This window comes from Lepisma saccharinum, chromosome 30 (assembly GCF_977018435.1).
Source record: "Lepisma saccharinum chromosome 30, izLepSacc3.1, whole genome shotgun sequence".
In the NCBI taxonomy this organism is placed as follows: domain Eukaryota; kingdom Metazoa; phylum Arthropoda; class Insecta; order Zygentoma; family Lepismatidae; genus Lepisma; species Lepisma saccharinum.
Window position 1 is genome coordinate 3,907,620 of NC_139258.1, and position 26,288 is coordinate 3,933,907.

At 36.8% G+C, this 26,288-nt stretch overlaps 1 protein-coding gene across 5 annotated transcripts in view; it reads left to right on the forward strand.

The window, feature by feature from the left end:
- Positions 1 to 26,288, forward strand: part of LOC145981981 (aldehyde dehydrogenase, dimeric NADP-preferring-like) — a 183,758-nt gene that overhangs the window by 117,682 nt on the left and 39,788 nt on the right. For all 5 annotated transcript variants that reach the window (XM_083115497.1, XM_083115496.1, XM_083115498.1 and 2 more), the window contains exons 2-6: positions 11,462 to 11,508; positions 12,955 to 13,098; positions 17,990 to 18,085; positions 20,645 to 20,866; positions 25,157 to 25,320. In XM_083115497.1, coding sequence (XP_082971623.1) covers positions 11,462 to 11,508; positions 12,955 to 13,098; positions 17,990 to 18,085; positions 20,645 to 20,866; positions 25,157 to 25,320 — 673 coding nt within the window. The remainder of the gene's footprint in view (positions 1 to 11,461; positions 11,509 to 12,954; positions 13,099 to 17,989; positions 18,086 to 20,644; positions 20,867 to 25,156; positions 25,321 to 26,288) is intronic.

A 26,288-nucleotide genomic window follows, 5' to 3' on the forward strand; every position in this document is an offset into this window, starting at 1 on the left:
ATTTTCAGTGACGTGCGGTGACGTCGACACTTGGGGTAGCAGTCAGTGGCGTGCTCAAGGGGGGGGGGTTGGTGTGAGTCACACCCCTCCTCTCTTTAGGGCCAGTATTCCTTCAAAAAAGAAGAATGTCAATAACAGGAAAAGATTGCAAAATTATGAATGAGTACTAGAAAAAAGTACACGTAACCCCCACCCACATTCGAAAATAAAAAAAACTATTTGATTTGACTCTAAGCCAGAGATCCTGGGTTCGAATCTCGGATTGGCCATTTGTGTGTGTTCCTTCATCTATTTTGTTGTACCAAAGGTGGCGGAAAAGCGAAGTAAAATAAACCAATTTGAGCAATCAAGCAATGATTTGATTTCATTTTTGTTACTTAGCGTCGCTTTTTTGTCACATTTGGTTAATTGTGAAGATGATACGATGAAACTGATGAAGGGACGAGCATAGGGAACGCCCATGCCCGGGTCGGGGTTCGAACCCGGAACGCCTGGTGTCGTAGCGCGCTGTGATAACCACTCCCCCGCGCTTGGTTGATTTGGTGACAGGAAACAAAACATAACACACTTTTTTGTAGTTTCTTCAATGATATTTATTTGACTTTTTGAGTTCTGAGATACATTTTTCATTCCAAATTATTTCATTATTCACTGCAACACATAGGACAAGAATGCGCACTCATCACGGGTTCGAATCCTGGCCTGGATTGTTCATATGAGGTCCCTTCACCAATTTCATCATATCATCACTCAATCCTCATTTTCGCGATAACCAAATGTGGCAGAAAAGCGAAGTAAAATAAATCAAACCAACAACAATATGAACACGCGTTCTCTTGCCCAAATAAATACATCCGTATTTATGACTGTTACAGGCCAATATATTAGTATATTTAAATAAAACACTACTAAAACGAGAGTCAGAGAGAGTCTGAGCACATATTTGTAATTTAATCATTATATATTCCATATTTGAAAAAGAAAAAAAGAAAGAAAGCATAACATTATTGTCTGCACATAACACGTTCCCATTTTATAAATTATAAAACTACATCCCATATTATACATACGCACATATTGTACAACGTGTAAAAGGTTGAGTAAATACAGAGAACATAAGTACTTCAGAAAATTTTACCCTGTGTTCTTTAGAGGATTTACAAAAAAATATGAGAAACCAATCCCCTATCTGTCCTATAGGAGATAGACTGGGTGACCTGAAAGCCTGGGCTTTCAACCATTGCAGCGGGAGGCAAGGGAATTAGAGGTCGAAATCTTCCTTTTCCTTGGGCCGACCGTTTCTACCTGGAAACTGGTTTGGCTGAAGAAGAGCGAGCTAGGGTATCCAGCCTGCTTTGCCCGCGGAGAACACCGATGGACGAGAAGTGCGTGGAAAAGAAGGTGTTGCATATGAGCTGTGGTGGCTTTAACAAGACAATAAATATTGTGATTTGAATATAATTCGAGATGTGAGATTGATTGATCTATCTCTGCTAGACTAGCTACTCCTCAGTGCACGTCACTGGTAATTTTCCTTCAACATCGTGTAAAGAGGCCGTGTTTTGGCCAGTTACCTGATTGCTTTTATTTGAAAAAGTCAGTTTATGGAGGCACTTTAGTCCAAAATATATTAGTCCACATGGTAAAGTACTCTAGTGCATTGTTTTTCAACCACCGGGCCGCGACTCGATACCGTGCCCCTGTATCAACTATACTGAGCACCGAAATGTTCAGCTGAAACTGGTTGACAACTATCATGATCCCAATATCATATTTGAGTTGTGAGTTTTCGTTTTTTAAGTCCATTCTATGCACAAATAGACTGGATCTGCCCGGTGCCTCCCCGGTTATCGAACCCGGGATCTCTTAATTACGTTACCACTTTGTCTTCCATATGTTTATATTTGTCAACAATACTACACACGTAATCAAACTATTATTACTCTTATGATTATGCTAGAATTTATTTATCAATATTTAATTTCATAGGTACATGTTAATGGATATTTCCACTACCTTTTTTAAAGATCATTTTTAAAATCTACACCATGGACAAATAACACCTGCAATTTCTAGGGTTACCAGATCGCTATGAGGGAAATGTAGGACACTATGTTCCAAAATGTAGGACATTGAGTCAAAATGTAGGACACAAAACATTCACAATAAATAATACATATTTCTATAGAACACGTTAGAGAATAATTTAAAATTGACACTTTTCAGTAAAAAAAAAAAAAAATATTTCTTAATGAATTCTTTAATTCAAAATTTCCAAACTTGTAATTATACTAAACAATGCACTTGTTTTGACGGTACTTCTCAGAAGAGCCAATATTTCCCAAAATTTCAGTCAAAATATATTTATGAGAGACTGAACAGTCAAACTCTTTGATATTATTTGGGCCAGTACCAAACTTCTTACAGACTTTATGAAAAAAAATCTCTCGTGAGTCCGTTGTGCTGATGGTAATAAAAGTAGTCTCTCAACCTTTGCATTATGACCTGTAATGGCAAACAAATATTCAGCAATTACCATAGAAATGGTTCCAGAAGTTTCATCTTGGGTACTTTTTAGTTGAATAACAGGGTGCCTACCAAAATATCAAATCCAAAATTCATTTATTTTTCGTTTTTGTTTACCTAAGTAGGGGTCGAATAAATAAAGGTTAAGTTTGAAATTAGAAATTTGAAATGGAAAGAAATATAAAATACAAATACAAAAGAAATATAAAACAAACTTCAAGTTGAAGAAAGAAAAAAAAATGAAAGTTTTATATTGTGAGTTTGTTCAGTTCGTGCACGTTAAAAATTCAACTTAATAAATTATTTCTAATATGAATGCAGATGCAATCTAAAATTTGATTGCTCCCCTGTACTTAGCACTAAAATGTAGTAGTAGTTGTGCGTTTATGTTTTTTCTTGTGTAGAGGTTGTTTTGTGTTTGGGTGTATTGTGCAGTAGATGTGCTGTGTAGTGTGTTTGGGTTTGTCTTGTGTAGTAGTTGTGGTGTCTAGTGTGTTTGTGTTTATCTTGTGTAGTAGTTATGCTGTCTAATGTGTTTCTATTTGTCTTGTGTAGTATTGGTGGTGTGTATGTATGTGTCTTGTGTTGTAGTTGTGCTGTCTAGTATGTTTGTGTAGTAGTTGTGCAGTCTAGTATGTTTGTTTTGCATAGTAGTTATGCTGTCTAATTTGTTTGTGTTTGTCTTGTGTAGTAGTTGTGGTGTGTTTGTGTTTATATTGTGTTATAGTTGTGATGTGTTTGTGGGTGTCTTGTGTAGTAGTTGTGCTGTCTAATGTGTTTGTGTCTGTCTTCTGTAGTAGTTCCTCCATTCATATTGGGGGTTAGGCGTAGAGCTGACAACTCTGCACTGTAAAAAGCCATGTCAAGAATCAGCAATATAAGGCCATGGATGTTCCCAAGGTAAAATATTCCGGAGGTAAAATAGTCCCCCGTTCGGATCTCCGGGTGGGGACTACTTTGGGAGGTCCCTGGACTAAGGAAAACGTTAGGAATAAGGATATTAAATTAGGCACCTGGAATGTTCTGAGCCTTTACCGACCTGGGGCATTTCAGTGTACAGTTAATGAGATAGTCAAGTATAAATTAGATGTAGTAGCTGTTCAGGAAGTTAGGTGGCCAGGAGAAGGGAATTGTAAAACTAAAAATTATACTTTTTTCTATGGTGGTACTGAAAATCATAATTTTGGAACAGGCTTTTTCATAAATAATAGAATTATCTCAGCTCTTAAAACAGTAGAATTTATTAATGATAGGATATCATATGCAGTTTTACAGGGTAGGTGGTGTAAAATTATTTTAATAAACATACATGCACCAACGGAAGATAAAGATGATAATACTAAAGATGATTTTTATACAGAGTTAGAACAGGTCTTTGATAAATTTTCTCAGTATGATATGAAAATTCTGTTAGGTGACTGTAATGCACAGATTGGCAAAGAAGAGACATTTAAACCCACAATTGGTAAAGAAAGTCTTCATGAATTAAGTAATGATAATGGTATAAGATTGATTACTTTTGCAACCTCAAAGAATTTAATTGTGAAAAGTACCACTTTTAAACATAAAGATATCCATAAATATACCTGGTCTTCTCCAGATGGTAAAACTCATAATCAGATAGATCATATTCTCATTGATAAGAGAAGGCATACTAGTATAATTGACGTTCGTACACATAGAGGTGCTGACTGTGCCAGTGACCATTATTTAGTAATTGCTAAATTAAGAGAAAGACTCTCAGTGATAAATCATAAGCAACAAAATCTAAAAGTTCTAAAATTTGATACAGGAAAGTTTACTGATGAAAGAATTAAGAAAGATTACCAAATTAAACTGTCAAATAGATTTGATGTTTTGCAGGATTTAAATGATGATGAAAATATAAATGAAACAGACGTAAATAAGAATTGGGAGCACATACGTAATGCAATAGAATCAGCAGCTAAAGAAAGTATAGGATACCATAAACCGAGAAAAAGTAAGCCATGGTTTGATAATGAATGTCATAACCTAATAGAAATAAGAAATCAGGCTAGACTTAGGTGGTTAAATAACTCTGATTATACAAATCTAAACAATTATAATAGAATAAAGCGAGAAGTTAACCGCACGTTTAGAAGTAAAAAAAGAGATTACTTGAAAAGCAAAATTAACGAAATTGAAACAAACAGCAAAAATAAAAATATCAGAGATTTATATAAAGGTGTAAATGAGTTTAGAAAGGGGTGGCAACCTAAAATAAACTTGATAAAAGATAAAGACGGTGATTTTCTAGCTGACCCAAGCGATATTCTAAATAGATGGAAGAACTACTTTAATGACCTTTTAAATGTCCATGTAGGAGATAAATCAGAAGTGAATGAAGTACACACAGCAGAACCTTTAGTTCCAGAACCTAACTTGACTGAAGTTAAAGATGCTATTAAAAGGCTAAAGAATAACAAAGCACCTGGCATTGATTTAATACCAGCTGAGTTAATTAAATATGGTGGAAATTCATTAATATGTCAAATTCATAAATTAATTTGTTTAATATGGAATAAAGAAGAAATCCCTCAACAGTGGAAAGAATCCATAATTGTTCCTGTGTTTAAGAAAGGTGATAAAATGAACTGCAATAATTACAGTGGAATTTCTCTACTCTCAACAACATATAAAATATTATCTAACATTCTTTTAACAAGACTAACCCCATATGCTAATGAAATTATAGGTGATTATCAATGTGGATTTAAACGCAACAGATCAACTACAGATCAAATTTTTCACATCAGACAGACACTTGAAAAAAAGTGGGAATATAATCAAAATGTCCATCAGCTATTCATTGATTTCAAAAAAGCATATGATTCGGTCAAAAGAGAGAAATTATATAATATATTAGTAGAGTTTGGAATACCTAAGAAGCTTGTTAGTATGATAAAAATATGCACCAGTGAAACAGAAAGTAAAATTCGTGTGGGTATTAATATGTCTGACAAATTTACAATTCATGATGGGTTAAAACAAGGAGATGCATTATCTCCATTGCTCTTTAATTTTGCCTTAGAATATGCTGTTAGGAAGGTAAACGAAACTAAAGAAGGACTAAAATTAAATGGTGTGACTCAGTTGTTAGCATATGCAGATGATGTAGATTTACTGGGGGATGATGTGAATACAATTAAGAATAATGCTAAAATATTTTTCAAAACTGCTAAAGAGATAGGTTTGGAAGTTAACAAAGAGAAAACTAAATATATGCTTACAGGCCGAAACCAAGTGTTAGGTAATAATCAAAATCTAATTATTGATAACAACTCGTTTGAACCAGTTTCCAAATTCAAATACTTAGGAGTAATATTAACAAATTAAAATTATATTAAAGAGGAAATAAAAAGTAGGCTTAATTCAGGAAATGCATGTTACTTCTCTCTTCATAAACTTTTGTCTTCTCGTTTAATATCTAAGAAACTAAAAGTTAAAATATACAAAACCGTAATTTTGCCTGTAGTATTATATGGGTGCGAAACTTGGTCCCTTACATTGAAAGAGGAACATAAATTGAGAGTATTTGAAAATAAGATCCTTAGGAAAATCTTTGGACCTAAAAGGGATGAGGAGACAGGTGAGTGGAGAAGGTTACATAATTTAGAACTACATCATTTGTATTCATGTCCAGATATTATTAGAATAATTAAATCAAGAAGACTTAGGTGGGCAGGCCATGTGGCACGAATGGGAGAGGAAAGAGGAGTTTACAGGATTCTTGTTGGGAAACCTGATGGTAAGAGACCAGTAGGAAGGCCAAGACGAAGATGGAGGGACAACGTCGAGATGGACCTAAGGGAAATTGGTAGGGATGGAAAGGAGTATATTGATCTTGCTCGAGATAGGGACAGATGGAAGGCCTGTGTTGCTGCAGCCATGAACCTTCGGGTTTAAGAAGGCTAGAGAGTTAGTTAGTTAGTTGAAATTAGCAATTAAGAAAATAATATTTAATAAGAAAATCCTGCCAAAAGGCTGGTTAAAATGTAAACTGCAGCAGTATACAACAAGAGATATAGATCTATATCTATTAATGCATGCTGGACTGCATTTTGCAGACTAGCGAGGCTCTGGCGTTTGGATTCACAGCCAGTATAATCTTATGGGGGGCTCGTGTTCTCGTCCCTATATGTTTGTGATTGTCTCTTCATGCATCTTATCTTTGGCCATTCATCCTCATCTTCGCGACTAGCCAAAGGGGCAGAAAAGTTAAGTAAAATAAACTAAATCCACTGATCAGTCATTGGGATAGCAAAAATTCTTGACCACAAGTATAATTTCTTGACTTTTTATTGACTTCTTGACCTACTTTCTTTATTTTTTCTTGATTTTCACGACTTTCTTGACTAGTAGACACCCTAAATAACTTCGTTCTCTAAACCCCTGTTTTACAATCAAGATAATGAATAAGAATGGAAAAAAACCTTGTTTCATCAGTATAAACCCCAAGGCAAGAAATTAACCTCAGGCATTGAACGGTCGCATCATCAGAATGTGGCCCCAAAACTTTTGTTCATTAATTGCTTCCGTTTTTCCGTTTGTCCTCTAGCAGGACAATTTTTTTTTTTTTTTTCAGCAATAACTGAATCAAAATAAATGCCACTATTGAGTTTGAGTGTGCAGTCCATAGACATGTAACTTGCATGATTTCTCTTTGTTAAACTGAAACACGTATTTCCCTAATTTTATTACGTGACGCTCAAAATGTAGGACATTTATGACATTTTTCAAATTCCTCCCGGACGCCGGACACAAGGCTAAAATGTAGGACATGTCCGGGAAAATCCGGACGTCTGGTAACCCTAGCAATTTCCCACGTTCATGTGCGTTCGTTTTTAGTTAAAAAATAGTTTCTAATTTCCGAGCCGAGTGTTGCTCGCAAAACACACCTGCGCCATGTTGTGACGTCGTCGTTCGGTTCGTGCTGTCGTCTGCACTTCGCGTTGGCTGCATTTGGTGTTAGGACTTGTCTGTGTTTGCTATGAGATAATGGATTGGAAAGATACGTAACTACTAGAACAGGAAATGGTCGTTACCACTAAGCAAGCACTAAATCAGTGCTTTACCACAGTTTTCTCTGCTGAGTTAACATTACAAATAAGATTTTTTGTTGCCTTGTGCCGAAACAAGTTTCCATCTCGTGATTAAGCCCGCATCACACGGAACTGGATTCCCAGTTGGTATGCCCTAGTTGGCGCTGGACTTGTTATCAATTTGCTAGTTTTCGCCTCACACGATACTTATCAGCGTACTTGTCGATAGACTTTTGTTCCCATACGAGGGAAGTTGTAATGGCGGCCGCGTGAGAAGTAAACAATGCATCACTTCACATTTTTAAAAGCCGATAACTATTCAACCGAGAGGAATAACGTTTCGTATAAAACGTTATTAGGTACAAAACAATGGCGCTGCTTAAATACATACTTTACAACGTTTACTGTACACGTATAGAAGAGTATTTTAGTTGTTTCAAATGTAAACACCGTGCACTCGGCATAGATGGTGTAACTCAACGCGCCTTTCATGCTGTATACGTTATACATTGCTAGTGTAACACTCGGAAACCACAGACAAAAAAGCTGCTTTGCACACTCATAGTACAGCGCCTTGAATAACGTAGTGTGGAAAACGACCCAAGAAACTGGTTCCCCGAGACGATGACAAGTAGATGGCAGTGCGATCGACACAGCAGCTAATTTTGTTATGAAAGTAATGCGGCTTAGTTAGTTTTTGGAATATATTGTGTAGATTTGTTTCTCTAGAAAGGAGGTAAGTGAATTGATGGAAACAGTTATGTTTGTGGAGTGATTTGCAGTCACGAAATGGCATTAATTTACACAGAAAAGTAACATAAATGCGTTTTATGTGCAACGCAACACGAGCATCAACATATCGCATGTGAGGCTGGACGTCAAACGTTGGATTGTGTACACAAGTTTATTTTTGTATACTAATAAAATTGAAATAGTGTCATGAAGGAGAAAAAATGTTTCGTGGCGTACATATTATGAAGTCATTCTCCCGAAATGCAGATATTCGAAAGAATTTAATTTCATATTCCATGGAGTTGAAATAGCCGATTACGATGTACCTTGTCATCTCTATCAACAAATTGCTTTACATTCGTGTCGATTGGTAAGTAGAACTTTGGTGTTAAGGACTGTGCATTTTTACTCGTGACTTGGCTGTAAAATGTCTACCTTGTACTTGATGAAAATAAACAGCAAATTAATTAAATTAATTAATTAAAATAAACGAGTATTGTCTGTGTGAATTTCCATAAAAATAATATTTGTGACAATGACAATATTAATGAACCTTTCAGGATAATGCATACACAATACTAATTCTCGCAGCAATTGTCATGTTACGTGTTACAATCCATACCTGTGTTTTCTTCCGTATTGTTAATAAAAAACTCAAGGACAGGTCATGATAGACGGTTCATAATATTCTTTAATATTTTCGCGACTACTGTACCAAATATCATAAAAATTTTCTGATGCAAAGAAATGTTACAAGGAAAAGAATCAGACGTTGCAGCAAAAACCCCATTTACTTCCATTATAAGCAGTCGAGCGCTGTACCCCGGTGTCAACACCAGCGCCTCTAGCGGATTTCATTTTCGAGTGGAACCAGCGAGAGAGAGCAAAACCATGCCGTTTTCCACACTACGTTATTCTAGGCGCTGTACTCATAGATTATCTTCACATGGCGAAACTTTGCTCTGATTGGCTGTTCCACAGAATCCAGTCGAAGAAAGCAAGTAGCAATTAGAACATGTCCTATTCCTCCAAACCAGTCAAGCAGTCAGCCAGGCGGCCATCATTGCTACCTAGAAAGTTAGTTCAGCGCCAACAAGGGCATTCCAACTAGAAATCCAGTTCCGTGTGATAGGGGTATTAGAAGAGCAGAGCAGTCCGAATTTTATAGCTGGTCAGTGTTTTGGATATCACAGTGGAAAATAAGATTTCACCATTATGCACAAATACGAGTACCAGATGCTACAATATGATATTTCTCAAAGTACCCACGAATTTCAAAAAAAGTACAGACGACTTGTTTGTGTGTGATTTACATGGCGAGGCCACATGAATGATAAGCTACAAGAACAATGAAATTGGTCTGTGAAAGCTATGTAAAAGTGCAAGTTACTAAAATACTGTTCTATTTGATTACATTGTAGTGCATTACCATGGGCTTAGCCAGAAATTATTTCAAATGTAATATACAAGTCAGCCCTGTGAGGATGTACAAAACTGTCACCCACGTACACGTCAAATTCAATTTCACGATTGGGTTCATTGAGATTAGTTCAAGGGGGGACGCCCCGGCCAGTCGCCCTAGTCGCTCGGCCCTTAAGCTGTCCCTGCATATTCAGGCAGAAATTCGAACCCAGGAACTTTGGTTCGGCCACCGAGTCGGCTGCTTGATAATAGTTTGTAGATATATGAATAACAGTACGCAACAAATTTTGCGAGACTTTGTTTATCTGATTTTTTTGGTATTTTTAATCGATTTTGTGATTCTAAATAACCAACCATCATATTGTCGAGGGGGGGCTCTTAGTTGCGAAAACATGCACACACCTTCATACACACACACACACATGCACATAATAGCCTACTTCACGTAAAGCTGAACTATTATTTCCGTAAATTGCATAACAATATATCAGTTGCGGCGATTAGGGGCGGGGTAGTGCATTTGCCCCCCCCCCATACTTTTTGCCACCGCACGTGCTATCCTTAACCTTATCTAATAAGGTAGGGGTGTGCGGGACGGATTTTTTTTGCTCGATACGGGATCGGGACAATTTTTTTTTTAAAATCCCGATTTTCGGGACGGGGAAAAAAATTCAGTTTCCCGACCAAGTCGGGAAATTTTCGGGTCGGAAATGTTCGAAATTTCCCGATGCTCTCGAATTCTACACGTCATTTTCACCGAAAGTGATTGTTTTTACATTTCTGGAAGAAAAACTAACAATTTCCGAGAAGTTCGAGAGACGTATAGCAGAAACATCGAGAATTAATCACCTTTTTAAATTTACCATTTTCAATTTCACGAAAATTCGGGAAGTCACTTCTGAAAGTCGGGATCGGGACGGGAATTTCTTTTCCCGATCCCGACTTTTCGGGATCTCGCACACTCCTATTAAATAAGGAAATGTAAACTGTCCAGCTTTGTCACCTTGCCCCCCCTAGTTTTAGAACCTAATCGCCGCCACTGGAAGATATAAATGAATGGATTATAAGATTAGATATATGTGCAGCATTGAGAGGAAAAAAGAACATTTTTCATACAAAATTAAATATTTTGACAAATGTACACATTGGGCAGAAACTGCTCTATTCATTAGCGTGCCGAGGAATTTCGAAGAAAGGGGGGGGGGGGTTACGTATACTTTCTCAGTAGTCAGCGGTCAGCCCTCATTTTGCTATCTTATCCTACCTTTGACGTTCTTTCATTTCAGAAATTCTGAGCCAAAGGGCGGATTATGACCTCCACCAACCCCCCTTGGGCACGTCACTCACCCGTATATAAAATAAAGGATTACATCGAAAATTACATTTCATACTCAGTGTTGTGTAAATATTGCATGAAAAATTAGCCATTTATTGAAATGTTGATTTTGAAAATGACAGCACAAGGACCTATAAAAATTACACATTTTGAAAATTCAAGTGGGCATATCCCCCCCTTGCCCCACCCTGAGAACGGCCACGCTAATGACGTATATAATATGGATGTTGCCATAATGTCTAAATTTCCCATGTAAGGAAATTTTCTCGAAATAATGAACTGTGAAATAACCTGTGAATAAATTGACTGTTTTTGATCAATATCGTTGTAATATAACACTGTGCATTATTGTAATAGTAATGCAAATCTTCTCTTCTTTCAGGTCTCCACATGAATGGGAAATCGCCCAAAATGATTTCTTACTCAGATGTATGTACAGCTTTATTTATTTCATTCAATACTATATTTCTCATACGTGGTCTTGGTGTGTTCTGCCATAAATTCAATTGGCAAGAAACCATTTTTACTGTATTTTAGAAGGTTTATTTATGTAATAATTGCACAATAATAAATACATTTATTGAAACAGCCACTTGGGCTGTTTTACAACTATAACACTTGTCATTACAAGTGGGGGTAAAAGGTGATACATAAATAATGATGCATGACAATACTAATATGAACAATAGATAAATCAAGTACACAGAGAATAAAAATTGCATAAAATACTAATAATATCAATGTTATTTTATAGTAGCACAAAGAAAGTGCTATGTGAATGAATAGGTGAGGTATTAAGCATATGTAATAACTGCTTTGTTAATATTAATGAAAAAGGGGAATAATTAGGGCTGAACAGATTCCCACCGATACCGATAATTGAAATACTAAAAAAGTGTTCAAAATATTGGTCAATATTGGTGTGTAAATATTCTTCTGCAATTGCATGCATGAAATTACCAAGAAATTTGCTTTAGAAGTTGAAAATAGATGTTATGTCATTACAAAATATAATTTTTCGTGCAAAATAAAAATAAAGTTTGAATTTTGTATAATTTCCAGGATAATTACACTCTGCGAAACTGTCGCGTGGCATTTTTGTGGACTCCGTTAGAGACCATAATGCCGAAAAAGTATCGGCTGGTATCGGTAGATGAATTCCAACCGATACTTTACGATACCAATACCACTGGCATCGGCCAATACCGATACATTGGTATCGGCTCAGCCCTAGAAATAATAAAAAGTTACTAAGAAGTTCTTTGATCTGCAAATGTTCTAGTAATGACATTGAGAAAGAAATAGTGTTTTGACTAGGTTTCATCCTGTTTGTTCCAAAATTTGTAGCTTATGACTAGAGCCAAGCTTTATAAGCACTAAAAACTGACCAAATAGGCAGGAGAAATGCAGTAGGTATAGTCATGGGACACCTAGATCCTGAAATTCACACATCCCTGTAAAGTAGAATATAGACTTTTTTGTACACTCCTGTTCACATAAAGTGGCACTCTTGTTAGGTTTGAGTTTCAAGTTCAGTTTGTGCACAGGCAGACTATAATCGGGACTAGACCTATAGTTTAAAATGGGATCCGAACCACTGTGTTTCCACTGGGTATTGACCCCTTGATTACAAGGGGACGGCACTACCACTTCGCGTCATCGGAAATGTCCCTCTTTTTATGGTTGAACAGTTGAAATATATGCCACTTGACCTGAACAGGAGTGCACTACTTACGTGTGTGAAGTATACTCTGTACTTGATAAACACAATACTCTTTTTAGCCAGTAACAGCAGATACTTTTGTTAATAATTGAGATAATGTGTGGGTGTTAATGTTGTATTGTAATCTAAATTGTCTTCTTCTTAAATGGCAGATGATGCAAAGGGCCCGAGATGCCTTCCAGAGCGGGAAGACGAGAGACGTTCACTTCCGAATCAAGCAGTTGAAGCAGCTGATGAAGATGTACGAAGAGAACACAACAGAAATGATTTCCGTATTGGCTAAGGATCTTCGTAAGGTAAGACGTGCCATTTGTGTAACAATTATGTACTGTGTATGTCTTATCTTATGCTTATGTCATATAATAATGAAAAGATTCTCTGGGGCTATTGACCAGGCGAGTTGTGGAAAGTATTCCAAGCTTTCCATCATAGAATAAGTTCTAATTTGTGCTTGAAGACAAGTCTCATCACTTTGCTAATAAAAAGTTCACTGAACCAATGGATTTTTGCCTGTCTGATGTGCAATGTTCTTTCAGAACAATGATTCTTGAATGCAAATAACGCAAATGCATAGCTGCACCATGGAAAATCAGGTTGAAGTAAAATTGTGGTATTGATATTGACAAGACTGTGATTGTAATCTTTGGACTCTGCTATTGCTTACAGTCACTGGTGCAGCCAGGCATGAGTTTACCAGTCACAGCCCCCCGCCCCCCCCATCAAGGTTCCCAAACCTTTTCATTTCACGGTGCTTTAGCGTTTCAAGATTTTTCCGTGGTGCTTAAGTTAGAATGTAGGCCTATGTATTACTTTTGACATTCAGTTAGTGTGGTTAGGTTCATGGACGTCCAAAAGGGGAGGGGGGCAAGTGGGGGCAGCGGCCCCCATCTGGAAAATGAGTGTACACCTGAAACTTATATATTTCACACATAATTTCATTTCAGCCACAGTAATTTGTTGTTATAAATACGTTAAAAGAACATGATAATTTCAGACCGACCTGGTGGCTTATTTTGAGGGGGCGTCCCTATTATGGACAAAAATATCACTCCTTTGCCCCTTCCTGGAAAATGTCCTGTGGACAGTTAAAAAAAACACATACTTCAAATTCAGAAACATTTTATGTGTAAAAAGTACTAAATAAGCACATATTTGGTATAAGTGTCGTTTCAGTGAAAATATTTGAACATTTCGCAGTGGCCTTGTAAGCCAGCCTCTGTGCACACTTTGGGAACAACTGCTCTAGAAGAAATAGATCGATGCAATGAAGGCACATCCCGAAGACTTGTGACACATACATGATATTAGGCTACCGCAACAAGTAACCTCAAAAAGTTAGAACAATTAAAACTCCTCCTCCCTACATTGAATAATTCCAAAATACAAAAATTAGAAACAGTACGCAACCTCGGCATAATATTGGATGAGAATCTACATTGGGGTTCTCATGTCACACACATAATTAAAAACTCGATATCCAAACTGAAATAACTTTTTCCATTCAAACATATGATAAGCAAAGAAACAAAAACTCACCTAGTCAACACACTTGTAATGCCAAAAATTGATTATGCTTCCCCCGTATTTATAAACATCAACAGTACCCTAAATTACAAGCTACAAAAACTTCAAAACAGTTGCATAAGATTTATACTGAATGTCGAAAGAAGAGAACATATTTCCCCATACTTACAGGAACTTAATTGGTTAAACGTTAAGAATAGGAGAACATTTTTGGCATTGTCGTTATTGTACAGGATCCTGAACAATAAGGAACCAAAATATTATATGATCAAATTGCTCCGTACAGGAAGAAAGGAAAACAAATTAACCTTAGTCAAAAAACACAATTCACGATTCCTGTACACAGAACAACATTCTATGGAAATTCTTTCATAGTCACCGCAATAAAAGAATGGAATGACCTCCCCCCACCACTGACCTCATGGGAGCTCCACCCTGCAACACACAAAATAAACCTAAAGAATCATCTACTGTCCAAACAATAGTGTCTGGATTTGTCTTTTCTCTAATGAATGGGAATGAGGTATTGGCTTTAGTTGTATCTCTGTAATAATTGTATTGTAATTGTGGTTTTAGATTTAACTCTGTACCTTCAGTACATTAATTGTTTACATTATAAGTATGAATGTTTTATTTTAATTTTTTTTTATTCTTTCTACTGCAACAATGATTTTCAAGAAGTGTAAAGTGTCAATTGTAATATGTTTTTTTTTTAAGGGTTTGTTGTAAGAGCTGGCCCACGAGGCCGAAACATGCCCTCTCAATAAAGACTATATTATTATTATTTCATTTCATATTACTTACTTACTTACTTACTTACTTACATACTTACTTACTCGCTTGCTTGCTTGCTTGCTTGCTTACTTACTTGCTTACTTCTTCCCCTTCATGTTGTTAGGCGTCGTGGTTCTTCAATCAACCATCTGCTAAAACTCTTCCAATCTTGTGCCATTCTCTCGACTTCCTTTAGTGTCTTCCCTCTTTTAGTAACCATCTCTAACAGGTATTGCTCCCATTCTATTCTAGGTCTTCCTCTTCTTCCTTCTGGTCTCGCTTCCATTACTTGTTTCTGTTTTCTTTCTTCTCCCATATTCTTGACATGGCCATACCAGCCCAGTGTTCTTCTCTCTATTATCTCTTCAATTGATTCTACTTGTAGCTGTTCCCCTCATTTTCGTGTTCCTGATTCTATCTCGTCTGGTTTTTCCTATGACTCTTCTGAGGTATTTCATTTCTGTTGCTCTTAATCTAATTTTATGCTTATTTTGGAGCATTAAGCTTTCTATGCCATAGAGCATTGTTGGTGTAATTATGGTTTTATAAATCCTTAATTTAGTATTTTCTTGTACCTCCTTTTCCTACTATTGTATTACTTATTTGGTAATAGTGTATATTATATTTGCTTTTAGAACTCTCGTTATTTATTTCTTCTCCTACTTTTCCATCGGCTGTTATTATTGTTCCCAAATATTCATATCTATTCACTTGTTCTAGCTGTTCTCCTTGCCATTTTATTTCCAATCTCTCTTCATTTCCATGCTTTGATATATGTATTACCATAGGCATAGCTACGGGGTGTGCTGGGTGTGCCTAGGCACACCCTAATGGGCTGCTTTATCAAAGAGAATTAAAGACAGATATTTCAATAAGAGAGAAAATAAGCGGCAGTTTGTAAGAAGTTGAAAATGTCATTACTTGGTACAAACGTGTGGATTATCGCTGATGAAACGAGTGTCTATAGTTTTTCGATATTTTGATGTCATTGGAGAAAGAAGATATTTATTGCATTCTACTCTGTACTGCAGCGCTTTTCTTCTATACCTGTCACAAGCTGCACGTGTGAGAGAGCTTTCTCCAAGCTTACCCAAGTTAAAACTAAATTAAGAGCAACTCAGAAGCAGGATAGATTGGAAGCCCTGCTCTTGCTATTTGTGGAACAGGAAAAAGCTTAGTCTATTGATGTAAATGAAGTTATTGATGAGTTTAAGAACATTGTACCTTTTGACAGACGTCTCTTGTTATAGATGACGTGTATTTTGATGTATTTGTTTGTAACATTTATGAACATTTTGTGTGTGTGTAATTTCTATGCAATTTGATTTTTTCTACTACATGTATTCAGAAATTTTCAACACTGTCATTTAGTGAATTTATATTCCTTTACAAACATTAGTGCAGTTAAAGAGCCAAGTGATTGTTTTGCAAAATATGCTATTAAAAAGGTACAAGACCTCATTTTTTTCTTTGTGCACACCCAAATATAAAGTTCTAGCTACGCCTATGTGCATTACATTACTCTTATTTGGGTTCACTATCATTTCTCTATCTTGTATTGAGATGGCCCATTCTATTACTGTATGTTGTTCCTGTTTAGTTGATGTTATTGATGCTAATGTCATCAGCATACAGAAGTGATTGTACATAAACTGGTTTCAGTTTCCTATTCCCAACCTTATATTTTCGAGTTGTTCTTAATTTCATATTACACATGTCAATATAAGCACTTCCGTATCTAGTTTGTAGAAAAAGTATTCACTGGGCATAAGAAGAGATTTTTTTTAATATATACAAATTTTAAAATGTCTAATTTTTATTTCCAATCAGAAGCACAACTACAATTTTAATGTTTGGGCAAAAATTTGGTTTCAGATTCACCAGTCATATTCAAAATCATCTCTGCAGATACTCGTATTAATTGAATAACCCATAGAATATTTCATTTGCAAACCCACCTAACTCTTTTCCTTGGGTTAGGTGAGACAACAGCCACATGCTGAACCTTGCCCTTCAATAAAGAAAATTTGAAACTCTGTAATATGATATATGTGAACCTCTGTAATATTTGTACATAGTCAGGACTACTACAAAAGAAATACACTTTCAATGTCTTATAAAACAAAAACTATTAGTAATATCGACATGGATTTTGTATTGTTAGGTTGAGGAACTGTGTAAGTTTGGATAGGACACATTGTTGGTGTTTGTTGTTGTCGCTGGTTGTTGCAACAATTGCTAAGATGGCTGAAAACTCTGTTGAAAAATCATATTGTGTTCTTGAACTAGCGAAAACAAACTCCATTACTGTCGTACAACATTTTCGAACACGTTTCGGAAAACCAGCACCTACTAGACAGTCGATCTACGATTGGTACAGAAAATTTGAAACAACAGGGTGTTTATGTAAAGTCCACGAAGACCCACCATGTCAGAAGAAAAAGTGGATCGTGTCCATGCTGTTTCCAGCGAAATCCACAAAAATCCACGGGAAGAGCGAGTTTGTAACTACAAATGCCACAACAAATTATTTTGTGTGCTCAACATTCAGAAAACGTTCCAAAAGTGTAGACGCAGGTATCTTACACCAGGTTTGGGTTGAATTTGATTATCGTCTTGATTTGTGCCATGTGACACAAGGAGCACATAGTGAACATCTGTAACTTGCCGAAACAAAACTTAAAGAATTACTGTATAAAACAGCGAAAAGTGTTCCCTGATATCATAAATAATTTTGAATTTATAAAGCATTAAAAGTGTCTATTTCTTTTGTAGTAACCCTGTATTTCAAATATTTGAATAATTTTCAGGCACTTAAACCTAGGTCTAACCTGTAATTATATATCTGAGTGTCTGTATAATTACAGTATTTGTATTTTCTGTTTCCAGAGCAAACAGGAATCTATAATCACAGAAGTTGAGTATTTGAAGAATGACCTTCGGGGAACTCTTGCACATATCAAGGAGTGGACGAAAACTGAATCTGTGAGTCAAAAAATTACATTATCTTATAAGGTGTTCATTCACTAATATATTTTAATTAGTATCCTGCTTTAATTAGCAAAGTTTATTTAACACTTTATGCATCAACTTAATTTTTACTGTATGAAAATCATATGGTTCAAAACTGGTCCTTGTAATCTGACCCTTAGTATAGTGTGCTATGAAACAGAGAGAATAATTTTATGTAAAAAGACATAGACAAAAAGAGGGTATTTTGAATGCTTCATACACATAATATATTTCAAAATAATTTTGTTTTTACTCATTCTAATGTTATATATGTTCATATAAAGATATAGAATGAATTAATAATAAATTATAATCACATTAAAATATGATAATGTCCAGAAACTTGGCTTGCGAAACAAAGGATGGATAACTCTAATTTGTATCTTAGGTATTTGTATATTGTCTCTTTATGTTGAACCATACAAGCATCCTCACATTTATACTTGAATAAGCATCCCCCTGCTAGGAATTTCCATTTCAAGCACTGGTGGTAATGTCCTTGTTAAGAATTATGGTACGAGGGGGTGCTGAAAAGTTCGTAGCCCAACCCAGAAGGAGTGCACATGGAATGATGAAATTTTAGTTATTCTACATACTCCCCCCGAAGTTCAATACACTTCCTTGCACGGTGCTCCAACTTTGCAGACCAGTGAAAAAAAATTCTGAAGGTTGTTCCACACACCACTGTTCCGTAGCACTAATCACCTCCTTATCAGATCCAAAATGGCGTCCTTTTAAGTCTTGTTTGAGTTTGGGGAATAGGAAATAGTCTGACAGAGCTAGATCTGGGGAATAAGGAGGATGATCTAGACATTGAAACCCTAGATCATGCAATGTCAGTTGTGTTCGCAGTGCTCGATGGACAGGAGCATTGTCCTGCAGGAACAGAATTCCTTTTTTCATTTTTCCGCGGCGTTGCACTTTCAATTTGTCTTTCAATTTTGTGAGTAATGCAGAGTAATACTCTGCATTCAATTCTGACCCTTGGGCAGGTAGTCTATGAGTACGACTCCATCCTTATCCCAGAAGAATGTTGCAAACACTTTCCCAGCAGACTCTGCCTCTTGAACTTCTTGGGGCGAGGGGAGCCTGAGTGCCGCCACTCCATTGACTGTTCTTTCGTTTCAGGATCGTAGTGGTACAACCATGTTTCATCCATGGTTAATATTCGTGACAGAAATTGGTCGGCATTGCGTTCAAAATGGGCAATGACTTCCCTTGAGGTCCTCACTCTTTCACGCCTTTGATCTGCTGACAGATTTTTGGGAACCCATTTTGCCGAGAGCTTGCGCATGTCCAAGTCATTATGAATTATGGTACCAACGTGTTCCCGAGAAATGCCCATAATCTTTGCCACACGTTTTGCTGAGATTCTGCGATTTTCAAGAATTTCATCTACGATTTTGGGGACAGTCACTCTTTTTGGTCTTCCTGCACGTGGAGCATCATCTGTTGAAAAATCGCCATGTTTAAACTGTGCCACCTACTTCTTCACCACTGCATATGATGGAGGAGAGTCCCGTAGTGTTCCACTGATTTCCTCATGAATTTGCTTCAGCGAATTTCCTTGGTGGAAGAAAAATTTGATGACAGCTCTGATCTCGATGTTTGTGAAATTTGCTGGCTGGGCACACATGATCACTTCAGGGGCCTGAAAAGCACAATAACAATTCCGTTATTAATATGAAAATTTGCATGCGTACATACCAAGATATGTTCTTTAAAACTGTAAAGTTTCATCATTCCACGTGCACTCCTTCTGGGTTGGGCTACGAACTTTTCAGAACCCCCTCGTATTATTCAAACCTGAATAATGTTCATTTTTTATTGTGGAAATGATGTGCAGACTGCTAACTATATAGAAATTTTCAGCGAAAAATACAGGCTCGACCAGGACTCGAACCCTGGTCTCTGGCATACCGTGCCATTGCTCTAACCACTGTGCTACCGAGCCGGCCTGGCCTCGCCTGATTTTTCGCTGTTTTACCTGTGTGGAATCATCTCTGCCCAGTGCTACAGCCTTTGAAACACAATAGACCCGGTTTCGAGTCGTGGTCGAGCCTGCATTTTTTGCTGAAAATTTATACGTAGTACATCTCCTGTGTGTGTCTAATCTTCAATTGCTAACTATATATTTATTACAGAAGACTGAAACAAGAAGTGTGAAAAAGTGAGTCACACTAAGACTAAATTTTACATGTATGAAAAAGTTCCTTGTACACATTCAGGCATATTTAAGGATGAGAATTTACTGAACCAAATATATATAGCAGTCATCGCCTTGTAATCAAGGAGTCTCAGGTTCAATACCTGGTGATAACAGTGGTTCAGATTCCACTTTAAACTGTAGGTCCAGTCCCAATGGAACTTAAAACCTCAAACTCAACTAGTAAGAGAGAACTAAATCAAGAGGGAATACACAAAGCAAGACAATTTTACAGAACGTGATTCTCAGATTTTTTTTTCAATATCTCTTAAACAATTTTCTCCTGCAATAAGTTAACAGAATTTATTATTATTATTTTTTTACAGTTGCCACGGGAACTTGTGACATTTTTTGATGATATCCGTGTGTACAATGATCCATATGGCGTGGTTCTGGTCATTGGAGCGTGGAACTACCCTCTGCAGCTGACCCTTGTGCCATTTGCTGGTGCCATTGCCGCTGGAAACTGTGTTGTGTTAAAGCCTTCGGAAGTCTCCCCGGCTTCTTCTAAACTCATAGCTGAACTTCTTCCCAAGTACTTGGATCAGGTAAGAATCGAATCGGAAGTCGGAGCACGTGGTTGAACCTTCTGCCCTGCAATTGGACAAAAGAGCATTATTGCCAAAGTGATGTTCACAAGATTCAATTATCTGTTTAATAGGCTTTAACAAATCCAAACCCCTCCCATTGGTTTAATTAATATTTTGCATTAATTACATAATCAAATCAACAATTAATCATTTCATTATAGTACTTAGAAAAAAATACTTATGGTTTATTTTTAATAGATGGTTGCATATTCATCAATTACAATAATGTTCTTCTCTTCATAACCTAAGCATGTTTCAGAATTTGTTATGGAAAAAATACACTGTAACTGCCAATAATTAATTCTATATAGGCTCAAAACTAAAAAATTCAGACATATGTTGATTGTTTTCCTTGACAAGAAATATGAATACAGTCCTGCAATAAACATAATTAATACTAACAACCTCTGGCGGTCCCTCCATGTGTAACGCTTGATTAGGGCGGTGCTAACTAACCCAGATTAGTTTTATAATACGTAATGGAAGCGCGTGCTAAGGTTACCCATGTCGGCACCTACACCTGAACAAGCGATACAAAACACAAAAATAACACGACGTTCCTGCTATGTGTCAGTTTCAAACACTTCTCAGTTAACAGGGAGGTCGCGTTAGGTTCCAATCGTTAATGGAAGCCCGAAGAACGGGACTAATCCTGAGGATTCCGTTCTTTTTCTTTACCCGAACAAGGGGGAGGCAGTATAAGATATTTTATATGGACGTCAGTAACGTTATAACTCGAATACTTATCTTACCACACCAAAACCACAATTACAAATACGTAAATAAATGTATACATATATATGTGGGTGTATAGAGTACACCAACTGTTACACACCAATCTCCTTATGAAGTCGCAAAAGATGCATTAGGGCTAATCACGACGATTCGGAAATTACCATTTAGTTAATTGGCACAATTCAACCAAAGGCAAATCAAATAGTAACAAAACCGATTTTCATAATTTTTAACAATTCTCTGTTTGTTTTATTTCCTTATGGCATTTAACACACGTCCACTTGGACTCAATATTAACAATTATGACCCTCAAGGGGATGACTTCAAAACAAGGGTAGCACTATATGCCACATTAATTACATTGAATCAACATTTCATAAACAATTTTTAATTTCTTACAATAACGTATTGAACAATCTAAAATGTTCGATTAAATTTAATTCGTGACGTTTTAACCTCTTGTGCACGGGTATTGATGCTACTGTTTAGGTATTGAGTTTTTAAGGTCGCCTTTTTCTATTTTGGATCATATTGGGTAGTGCAAAGGTTCCAACGTTCGAATCGTAAAGGGCAGTGCTATAGCCAAAAATGGATAAACTCCTCAATTGCTCACACGCAAGCAATCCAAAAATAAAGGGGTTAGTGGGAGTACAATCAGACACGAGTCAAACATAGCCACGCTTAAGTATCACATTTAACTGTCATTTTTGCATGTGCGTAATAATTTTAAGTCCGGCACTTTATGCGGCATTGGCTCAAGTCAATTTCACTAGGCGCAATAAGGTTTGGGTAATGATTGGCCAATTAACACACGACGCTCACCAATCCCAAAGAACAAATGTTTAAGGCGAGTTCGTAGATAATAAGTTCTGTCACAAGCAAACAACAGGATTTAATATTGTAGTCTCTGGTTTACCTTTTGTGTTCCTCGGTGCCTCCTGCTTAACAATTCTCTCTCAACCGTACGGGTACCCACTTCTACAGTCGATAAGATCCACATGGATACGGAACAGTCCCTGGTAGGTAAAGTCTTCCGTCTCCGTTGACCTGGAAGGCACACAAAGGAACTGGCGTGCTGTGAATGGCTTCCTGTGTTGCTGCTTGGGAGTCTCGTGCCAAACTGCCGATTGCTCCGATCGAAGTCATCGGGAAAAAAAGGGGGGAGGGGGAGAGAAGGAAGTAAGTTTCAATTACCACCGCTTGACGGCGACAAGGTCCAGGCACACTAGTGCTACCGTCTATGCAGATTTGAGAGCTTTTTTGAAACAAATAAGGTCTGTTTCCGTACAATGACGTACGTGTAATATTCACAAGGGATAAATAGGGACTGTGAATATTACACATGTAACGGAGGGAACAGCCTGTTCCCTCCTACTTATCACCCTATTGAGCTATTTAAATTATCTATATTAACATAATAAGAACACTTCTTTCTTGCAAAATCAATGTTTCCAAATGTAACTCTGAAGAAAATATTTCATCGCAGCTGGACGTTTGTTTACTTCACCTACCCTCGTCACATAGACAGCCTCATCTATCCACCCTGATGCCAAGTATTTACGACCACGCGTTAAGGTAAACGATCCCCACGGTCCCACGGAAGCTGAACTCCTTAGCTGTACCCTCAGAGACTTATAGTGGATTCGCTCTTCTTTGAGTTTTTGCTATATGCTAAAGTTTAATTGCATCATGGTGGTACTTTTGAGTGTAGTAAGTCCACAATTTCCAAATCTCATTACAAACTTGCGTCTGACATTCATAACGAACTGGAAAAATCTTCTACAGTCTAAGCGTCTGCTAAATGCCTTAAGTTACCTTGGCTAAATGCTGCGAAATAAGCTTCCGAGGAACAGCTCCCATCCACCTGTTCCACCAGCCCCAAGACTCCAATAAGAAGCTATGAACAATGGAGGTTAGCAATCATGTACAGTTTTTTGAACAGTTCGATGTGGAACGTGGCAATATTCAAACATACATTGAAAGGTTTGACCAATTCTGTTTGGCAAATAATATTGCAGCAGATAAAAGAGTTTGTACATTAATTTCCGTAGCTGGCGGAAGAGTGTACGATATACTAAGTGATTTAGTAGCACCAGCAAAAGTGCCACACAAGACATATAAAGAATTATGTACTTTGTTACTAACTCATTTTAAACCTAAAAGAAATGTCATAGCTGAAAGGTATAAGTTTCATTTGTTGAGACAAGAGGAAGGGCAGACGTCTGAGTTTGTAATATGTTTGAAGCATCAAGCAGCTAATTGTTCATTTGGTACGTTTCTTAATGAAATGATAAGAGACCAATTAGTTTTTGGCATACGTAGCGAAGTAACAAGAAAGAAATTATTAGCTGAACCAGAGCTTGATTTTGTAAAAGCAGTATCTTTATCATCAACCATGGAAATGGTAGAGCAAGATGTGAGGTTGTTTTATCAAAAAGATAAGACTGTATTCAGTAATGTACATCATGTACAAAAAGATAGAACAGTTAGTCAGCAAAGTAAGAAAGCTGCTTTTAAATGTTCAAGGTATAATAATGTACACGAAAAGTACAAATGTCCAGCGTGGAATGTGCATTGTTTTGAATGTGGATTAAAAGGTCATTTTCAGCAGTGCTGTAAGAATAAAAATAGCAATGTTATTAGGAAGGAAGCTTCAACTAAGGTGAGACATGATGTTGATACATCTATGAAGCCTTTGTTGTTAAACGGGGTACATGTGGAAGTTAAACAACCAGTGTACGGTAATAAGAAAAGTAGATTAGACATTGTGAAGTTTAATAATAATTCAAGTGAACCTTCACATGAGTATAATGTACTTAAGAATCAATTATATGTACAAAAATCGGATGTTGAAATGAGTAGCTCTAGAAGTGAAGCTGATAATTGTTTGGTTAGGTTGATGTGCAATGTCAAAGAGGTCCAATTCAAAGTGGATACAGGTGCAGCAGTATCTGTTTGGGATGAAGAATTCCATACAACGAATTTTAGGAACATTCCAGTTATAAAGAGTGTTCTCACTTTACGGAATGCAGATGGGAGACCACTACAAATAGTAGGGAGAGTATATGTGTAACTTAATGACCCCTCCCCACACACACACACATAATTTACCTTCATTTAACACTGCTAAAGTTTTGAAAAATGGACTTGATTTACAAAGCTCCCCCTGATAACCCGTGAGCCCCCCCTGGAGATCAATTCTGGCTACGGGTCTGACGCTTCCCATTATTTTTCTACATATATGGCCATGGATGTAACGTTATTACTATTGATGTGATCTTACACAATTGTCTTGCATTGAAATCCACACTTACAATATCTAGCATTTACGCTACGACACCAGGGGTCTCTGGTTCGAATCCCAGCCTGGGCATGGATATTTGTGAGTGTCCATTCATCAATTTCATCATATCATCACTCATCCTCATCTTTGCTATTAGCTAAAAGAGGCACAAAAGATAAGTAAAATTAAGTAAAACAATCAAGTATCTAGAATTCTTATGTTCGTTCCAGGAATGCTTCCATGTTGTAGAAGGCGGAGTACCAGAAACCACAGAGCTGCTGAAGGAAAGGTTTGACTACATCTTCTACACTGGGTCAACCAACGTAGGGAAGATAGTTAGGGCTGCTGCTAATGAGCATCTAACACCTGTAACATTGGAACTGGGAGGAAAAAGGTATTTCTAAACATCTCTTTGATTTTTCTCATGAATAGGGAGCGGAAGTTGATGAAATGTCATCTTTTTTCTGACATCTCGGACAGGATGCCCATTAAATATACACAATCTTACACTTCGTCTAGAACCCAAGAAAGGTAATTTTAAAGTGCATTTGTTTTCATTTTTTGCCAATTTTAAGATTTTAGGTCATTTTTTCCCGATTTTCGACATTTTTCAGTCATTTTTTGCAATATTCGGTGTATTGTTTCATCACATTTTGTCACTTCTTTCATTTTGGTAATATTCTTGAGTCTTTTCACCAAGGTGAACGTAGGTCTATATATATCTCGCAGGATTGCAATTTACGAGCAAAAGAAATGCTGAACTGGTGACAGTCTTTGTTTTGTAGGGGGGAACCACCAGGTGCCCGTCTGGGGGCAAACTCAGATTTAAGACCAGATAAGGGGAGGCTGGAAGTACCCTGACATTAATATATTTTACACCAATTCATTCAATGTATACGACTTTTTAATTAAATTGTTTTAAAATTATTCGGTTGTTTCCACTGGAAATCCTCGTTGCATATTTTAATTGAATGTGCATGTGGTATCATTCGGTGCCTTTTTTTTAAGGCAAGATTGCATTTTGTTTAATTTCCTTTTCATTTCAATTTTTATCCTGAAACTAACAAATTTAATGGTCATTTTTTGCATTTTTTACATAATTTTTTTCCATTTTTTAGGACATTCTATAGGTCATATACCTATATTTTTTAGGTCATCAACTTCCGCTCCCTACTCATGAAGCTTGGATATTTTAGTAATAAGTAAGGACCATATTTTTATGTAGTCAAATTATGCACATATCTAAATACGGGCCATTACATTGTCATGGGTGGGACATGCGGACTACATTTTGATATTAAAGTAACTATTCTACTGATAGTTAAGCAACATTTTTCTTACAGTTTCTGTGCAATGAAATAT